Below are 7,261 nucleotides of genomic sequence, written 5' to 3'. Positions count from 1 at the left end.
GCCGCCGTGCGCACCATGACGCTTCCCGGGGCCCGGGCCGGTGCCTGGGCGGCCGCGGCCAGAGCGGCCCAGAGGCGCCGCCGCGTGGAGGGCGCGGGAAGATCGCCGCGTCCCGTGACCCGGAGCCAGCGCGCCGCTCTTTACGTCCACGTGAGTGGGGAGGAGGAGGCAGGGCAGGAGTCCACAGGGTGACTTGTCACGCGTGAGCCCACCCGCCGACCTTCCCCGCTCCCGGGCGAGGGCTTGGCTAGGACCCTGCCCCGGCAGGGAAATGTCCGTGCCCGGGGACCTGAAGTCTCTGGTGCTCACCAGCGCGGTGACCCTTGACCTTGTGGCTCCCCTTCTGAACCCCAGTTTTGTCTTATTGAAGTGGGCATGATCCCAGTCTTCGGGAGTTGCGGGGCTCAGATGGCGTAGCCACTGTGGACAGACCTGGACTGGGGTTGGGAATGTGTGCAGCTGAACCCTGGAAGGGGCCGGGGCAGCCCGGAGCCCCCTCACCCCCTCAAACACCCCTCGCCCCCAGTGGCCCTACTGCGAGAAGCGCTGCAGTTACTGCAACTTCAATAAGTACATCCCCCGCGGCGTGGACGAGGCTGCCATGCGGAGCTGCCTGGTGACGGAGGCCCAGACACTGCTGCGGCTCAGCGGGGTGCAGCGGTGGGTACTGGGGGGCTGGAGGCGGGGCTTGGCGGGAGTGGATAGGACAGGTGCTGGAGGGCTCCCCCAGGCCTCATGTTCTTTATCTTCTTTACCCAGGGTGGAGTCTGTGTTCTTTGGCGGAGGCACCCCGAGTCTGGCCAGTCCCCACACTGTGGCTGCTGTCCTGGAGGCAGTGGCCCAGACAGCTCACCTGCCCGCAGACTCTGAAGTCACGTTGGAGGTGAACCCCACTTCTGCCCCAGCCTCTAGGTTGGCAGCATTTGGAGCAGCAGGAGTCAACAGGTTGTCCATTGGCCTCCAGGTAACCAATCGGTCCACCCCATCCCAGGGCACCCAGCCCTTCCGTGCTGTCTCTCCACTGGTCACATTCGTTTATTGGACAAGCATTTACTAATTTATTTTTAAAAACAATTATTTATTGTTGAAAGTATTATATATGTCTCCCTTTTTCCCCCATTGACCCCCTCCAGCCCCAGGCCTTCAGCACCCCATTGTCTGTGTCCATGGGTTATGTATACATGCACACAAGGTCCTTGGTTGATTACCTCCCACTCACCCACCCTCCCCCGTCTTCCCTCCAAGATTCTGCACTCTGTTCCATGCTTCCATGTCTCGGGATCCACTACGCTCATCAGTTTATTTTGTTACTTAGATTCCACATGTGAGTGAGATCACGTGATACTTGTCTTTCTCTGACTGACTTATTTCACTTAGCATGACACTCCCCAGGCCCCTTCATGCTCGGACAAACATTTATTGAGCCCCTTCTGGGTGCCAAGGCCTAGTAGGTACTGAAGAGTGTTTGCTGACACTTTTGTAACTATGCTATTGTCGGCTTCTGTGCCAGACCACAGTGCGCCAAACGCCCTCCATAGTGCCTGGCACATAGCAGATGCTCAGAAAAGATTTGTTACATGATCGGAGACACAGCAGGAGGAAAGCAGGTGGTCAGCTCTTTGCAGTATGGTAAGGGGTGGGGGGTCTCTACAAGAGGCTTTCAGAGTACAGACTGAAGGGCATCTCCGTCTGATGAAATCATAGAAGCCCTCCCAGCCCGGTGATGTTTGAATGAGGAGGAGGAGTTCACCAGGGGAGAGGCTGTGGGAGGGAAAGACACAGGATATAGAGGAGCCTTGCATGTTTTGGGGGAGCTACGAGTCATTCCTTGTGACGAGAGACTGGAGACAAGGAAGCCTTCAGCACCATACCAGCGAGTTTGGGTTTGCCTAGTACAGCCGTGGGCAAACTACGGCCCGCGGGCCGGATCCGGCTGTTTGAAATGAATAAAACTAAAAAAAAAAGACCGTACCCTTTTATGTAATGATGTTTACTTTGAACTTATATTAGTTCACACAAACACTCCATCCATGCTTTTGTTCCGGGCCTCCGGTCCAGTTTAAGAACCCATTGTGGCCCTCGAGTCAAAAAGTTTGCCCACCCCTGGCCTAGTAGTTGACAGGGAACCACTGAAGGTGTTGAAGGAGGGAGAGATAGAATCCTCCCAGGTTGGCCTGTCCTGTTTTTGTATCCAGTATTGCTTTCTCCATTTCTAATACATGCACCACTTACCATAGGGTTTGGGGTCAGAGCCTTGCTCTCATGGGACATACTAAAAGGGACATGGCATTGCTGAGATAGTGTGGCCCCAGATGCATGCCCATCTGGACTCTAATTGTAAAGAAACCTAAATTAAGAGACTTTTTGCCGTGGCTGGGTAGCTCAGTTGGTTAGAGTGCCGTCCTGATACGCCAAGGTTGTGGGTTCAGTCCCCAGTCTGGGCACATACAAGGATCAACCAGTGAATGCATAAATAAGTAGAACAACAAATCAATGTGTCAATAAGAAAATTAAAAGGAAAAAGGCTTTTTGTATGTGTGGTAAGAACCGATAGCATGAGGTTGATCTAACCTCATCACATTTTTAGTATACAGTATACAGTAAAAATCTGTTAACTCTTAGGACAGTGGTGAACAGCAGATCTCTAGAATTTCTTCAGTAAGCAATATTTTGAAAAATACCTGGCCCATACTCTTCATGAAAGATATAGGAAGGCTAAGGATCTAGACCAGTGATGGCGAACCTTTTGAGCTCGGCGTGTCAGCATTTTGAAAAACCCTAACTTAACTCTGGTGCCGTGTCACATATAGAAATTTTTTTTATATTTGCAACCATCGTAAAACAAAGACTTATATTTTTGATATTTATTTTATAGATTTAAATGCCATTTAACAAAGAAAAATCAACCAAAAAAATGAATTCGCGTGTCACCTCTGACACGCGTGTCACAGGTTCGCCATCACTGATCTAGACTAAAGGCAGAGAATGAGACAATGGCAGCTGAGTGCCATGTGTGACCCCTGATTGGGTCCTAGAGTGGGGTGGGAAGAGGAAATTACTACAGTAGGCATTATTGGGACAGCTGGCCAGATTTGAATATGACTGTGTATTAGCTAATGGCATTGTGTCAATGTTACATTTCCTGAACTCTGTAATTGGCTTGTGGTTATGTAAGAGAATGTCCTTGTTGTTAGGAAGTACACACTTAACTATTTAGGGGTGAAAGGGTACAATATTTAAGTTGATTACATTTAAATAACCCATTTGCAAATGCTCACTAGCGTGTGCCCGGTGGCTACCATCCTCTACGAACATGTTCTGTAGCCGCACTGACCAAATGCCAGTAAACATTTGGAATGTGATTATGTAAATTTAATTATCTTAAAATTTAAATAGTCACATGTGTGAACGCCTACTGTATTGGACAGTGCAGGTAGAGAACGTTTCCGTAGTGCTGGTCTGTAAATTACTCTCCAATGGGTCAACATCATCATACTATGTGTGTGCATTTATAGAGAGAGAAAGCATATGTGGCAAAATGTGAGTTGGTGAATCTAGATGGTGTTCATTGACTTTTTTCTTTAACGTTTCTATAGGTTTGAAATATTCTATAGGTTCAAAATAAAATTAAGAAAGACTCTTGGCTTTGGGGCCAGGCAGTCCCAAATTCCAGGTCTGACTTTGCCCCTGTGTGACCGTGGGCACGTGACTTAACATCTCTGGACACCTGTTTTCTCACGTGTAAATTCGGAGCGGACGTTGGAGGGTTATAAGGATGAATTAGACGTTGCATAAAAAAGCTTGGCACATAGTGTGCGACCCTTCGGTGAATGGTATGCCCTCGGTATTTGGTCTGGCCCTGCCCAGGCATTAGGGGTGAGTGAATTACATATTTGACCAAGTAGAGCAGGCTAATTTTTAAGTTGATCATTTTTGCATGGCCCGTGAATGATGTTATAAATATCCAAATGGCCCTTGGCAGCAAAAAGGTTCCCCACCCCTGGTCTCCAGTAAGGTCAGTCCAGTGGTTGGGTTTCGCCCTGAGCTGGCCTGTGCGCTCACAGAGCCTCTCTCCCCAGTCCCTGGATGACATTGAGCTCCAGCTGCTGGGGAGGACACACTCGGCCGGCGACGCTCTGCGGACACTGGCAGAGGCCCGACGCCTGTTCCCCGGGCGCGTGTCCGTGGACCTGATGCTGGGGCTGCCGGCCCAGCAGGTGGGACCCTGGCTCCGGCAGCTGGAGGAACTGCTGCGCCGCTGTGACGACCACCTCTCCCTGTACCAGCTGTCCCTGGAGCGGGGCACGGCCCTCTTCACCCGGGTGCAGCGGGGTGCCCTCCCCGCCCCGGACCCCGAGCGCGCTGCCGAGATGTACCAGGAGGGACGGGCGCTCCTTCGGGAGGCCGGCTTCCGCCAGTACGAGGTCTCCAACTTTGCTCGGCATGTGAGTCCTGGGGCTTCTGGCTGACGGTGGGGAGTGGGCAGGCTAAGGGGTGCCCTAGGAAAGTGGCCCTGTGGGGAGAAGGGTCTCAGCGGGGTCCTCGAGGTCTGAGGTGGGGGCACCCTTTCACCGGGTTCCCCTTGACTGAGCTGCAGCAGAGCTGCCAGCTTGGCCCGGCCCTGACTGTTCCCTCCCTCCCCACAGGGGGCGCTTAGTACCCACAATTGGACTTACTGGCAGGGCGGCCAGTACATTGGCGTTGGGCCGGGTGAGTCCCCGTGAACCGTGGGAGGGGTGGCTCAGGCGTGGAATGTCACGGTTGTGTGATCTCGGGCCGCTTACTGACCCCTGTTTTCTCATATGTACGGCGCGGCAAAAAGGGATGCCGCTGAGTGTGTATTTTGAGGTGCTTGATGATGCCCGGCACCGGGGTTCTCAGCCTGTAGCACACGCGGAGTTACCTGGAAGGCCTGTTAAAACCCAGGTGGCTGGGCCCCACCTCCAGAATTTCTGGTTGCACAGGGCGGGAGGAAGGCCCACAAATGTAGGTTTCTAGCATATTCGATGCTGTGGGTCCGGGGATCCCACTTTGAGAACCACTGACGACATCTGGCAGGCGCGCCGTGTTCGCTGGCATGAGAGTGGGTGTGGTTGTTGATGTTGTCAGGGGCCCATGGGCGATTTGTGCCCCAGGGGGCCGGGGGCCTGGCTCGGGAGGCTCGGATCCAGACCCTGGAGCCTGACAACTGGATGAAGGAGGTGAAGCTGTTCGGTCACGGCACCCGGAAGCGCGTCTCCCTGGGCGAGCTGGAGCTGTGAGCATCTGAGGGCACAGGGCGCTTCCCCCGGGTTCCCCTGCGGCCCCAGAACCACCTCCACGTGCACCTTCTCATTTCTTGCCTTGGCCCCTACTGCATGGTCCTCCTAAGCACCCCCATACACCCCCCCCCCAGCATAGGGCTTGAAGGCTGGGAGAAGCACCAGTCTCCCCTCCAAGACCCCTTGATGGTTTTCCTTTCAGGCTGGAGGAGGTTTTGGCGATGGGGCTACGCACAGACGTAGGGATCACTCACCAGGTAAGGGGTCCAGGGGCTCCGGCACACGGCTTCCTCCTAAGCCGTGAATAATCATCTTATACACACACACACACACACACACACACACACACACACACCTCCCATCCCTCTGGCAGCTGGAGGTTGGGGTTTAGTCCAGCTGAGGCCTGGTGGGCAGTGTGGTGCAATGGTGAGGACTCTGGACAAGGGCTGCAGAGACCCAGGCTCTAGGCCCCTTCTACTGCACCCTTGAGCACACATCCTCTCACCTCTCTGAACCTCCATTTTCTCAGCTGTGTGGGGGAATAGACTAGATTAAGGGCCTCAGATGTTTTAAGTAGCACTGAACGCTCAGCTAGGAAGTGCAGTAAACCATCAGTCCAACTCAAGCTGCTCTGGATGAAGTCAGGGCTATAAAGCCCTGGCCATATCCTGAGCAGCAGGGCGGGGCGGGGGGGGGGGGGGGAACGGTGAATCTAGGGAGACCTGGCTTTCAGCCTAAACGTGGAGGAGTGAAGGTGCCCACATCCCTGCTGGCCTGTCGGCCTGGGCCTGGTGTGCATGAGCGTCTGTTGGCTGAGATCCCTGTGCTGGACTGTACCCTCCCTCACCCCTTACCCCTCACCCCTCACACCTCACCACGCCCCCAGACACATGGCCCAGAGGAGCCCCACACCTCTGATGCTTCTGGTCTCCCCAGCACTGGCAGCAGTTTGAGCCCCAGCTGACCCTGCAGGACGTGTTTGGAGCAAGCGAGGAGGTGGACAGGCTGCTGGAGCAGGGCTTGCTGCTGCTGGATCACAGGTGTGCTGGCGGTGGGAGGGTGGTTAGAAGTCGCAGGGAGCCCTGACTACCGACCACACGCCTGGGAAAAGTGAGCAACGCTGATGGGGAAGGGCCTGCGGGTGCCACTGGCCCTGGTAGACGGTGGGCATTGAAATCGGTGAGAGGAGGCGGCCGCAGCCAGGCCTCTGGGTTTTCTAGGGGTCTTCGGTGTTCCTGGGAAGGCCTGGCTGTGCTGGACTCGCTGCTGTTGACCCTTCTCCCTCGACTCCAAGAGGCCTGGCAGCAGAAAACCCCCTCCCCTGTGCCAGGAGGGTGACGGATGTCCCTGCATTCCAGGACAGAGTCCTGGGTGGGCTTGGGGCTGGACTGACACAGACATTCTCAGCTCTCATCATGGCCCAGCCCTGGCATCCCCAGGGGACCACCTACAGTGAGATGGATGGGAGGACCCCTGTCGGAGGCCTGGGAACTGGCATCCAGGGTGCCCACTGCTGCCAGGGCAGGAATCGTGGTGTTTGCGAGTGCCTCTCACTGCTGGTCTCTAAAGTAACTCCTGGCTGTCAGGAGCTTCCGAGGGACCCAGCTCTCAGGCTTCCAGCCCCTACAAGGCAGGGCGGGACCTAGAAGGGGCTGAGCGATGCTGGCCGACCCCTGTGTGTATCCAGCACAGGGCCTGCCTGCTGGACTCTGACAACAGTGGGCAAGATCAGAGCAAGCCCTGGCCCTTCTATTTTGGTAGCCAAGATATGTTTGGGGTGTCAGGAGCCTCAGAGACCTTCCTGAGTTTCCTCCCCTGTTCCCTCTCCATGCAGCCTTTCCCTGTGAGAAAAGGGTTGGGGGGGTTGGGGGGGGGGAGGCAAGCAGGGAAGAGGGAGGGAAGAAGAATTCAGAAAAGACCCAGAGCCTGCTGGTCCTCCCCTGGCCTTTCCCGTGCAGAAATGGCCGCCTGGTTGTATGTAAGAAGCCTGACAAGACCCT

General features: G+C 55.1%; 1 protein-coding gene across 1 annotated transcript; it reads left to right on the top strand.

Moving 5' to 3' along the window:
* On the top strand, positions 1-6,926 carry RSAD1 (radical S-adenosyl methionine domain containing 1). Its single transcript, XM_081110021.1, has 9 exons — positions 1-150; positions 527-660; positions 760-964; positions 4,080-4,445; positions 4,647-4,710; positions 5,110-5,257; positions 5,464-5,518; positions 6,198-6,301; positions 6,482-6,926. Exons 1-9 carry the CDS (start codon positions 16-18, stop codon positions 6,597-6,599), a joined length of 1,329 nt encoding a protein of 442 aa, XP_080966147.1. The 5' UTR covers positions 1-15; the 3' UTR covers positions 6,600-6,926.
* The last annotated feature ends 335 nt before the right edge of the window (positions 6,927-7,261 follow it).

This window comes from Myotis nattereri (assembly GCF_964212035.1).
Source record: "Myotis nattereri genome assembly, chromosome: 16".
Classification (NCBI taxonomy): Eukaryota; Metazoa; Chordata; class Mammalia; order Chiroptera; family Vespertilionidae; genus Myotis; species Myotis nattereri.
This window is presented reverse-complemented; position numbering and strand designations above follow the sequence as displayed.

What these genes read in the sequence shown, in the direction of transcription:
- RSAD1 (XM_081110021.1), top strand. Translation starts at nt 16, where the DNA reads ATGACGCTTCCCGGGGCCCGGGCCGGTGCCTGGGCGGCCGCGGCCAGA. An exon ending in GCGCCGCTCTTTACGTCCAC is followed by an intron (nt 151 to 526) that starts GTGAGTGGGGAG and finishes CCTCGCCCCCAG; the next exon opens with TGGCCCTACTGCGAGAAGCG. An exon ending in GGTTGTCCATTGGCCTCCAG is followed by an intron (nt 965 to 4,079) that starts GTAACCAATCGG and finishes CTCTCTCCCCAG; the next exon opens with TCCCTGGATGACATTGAGCT.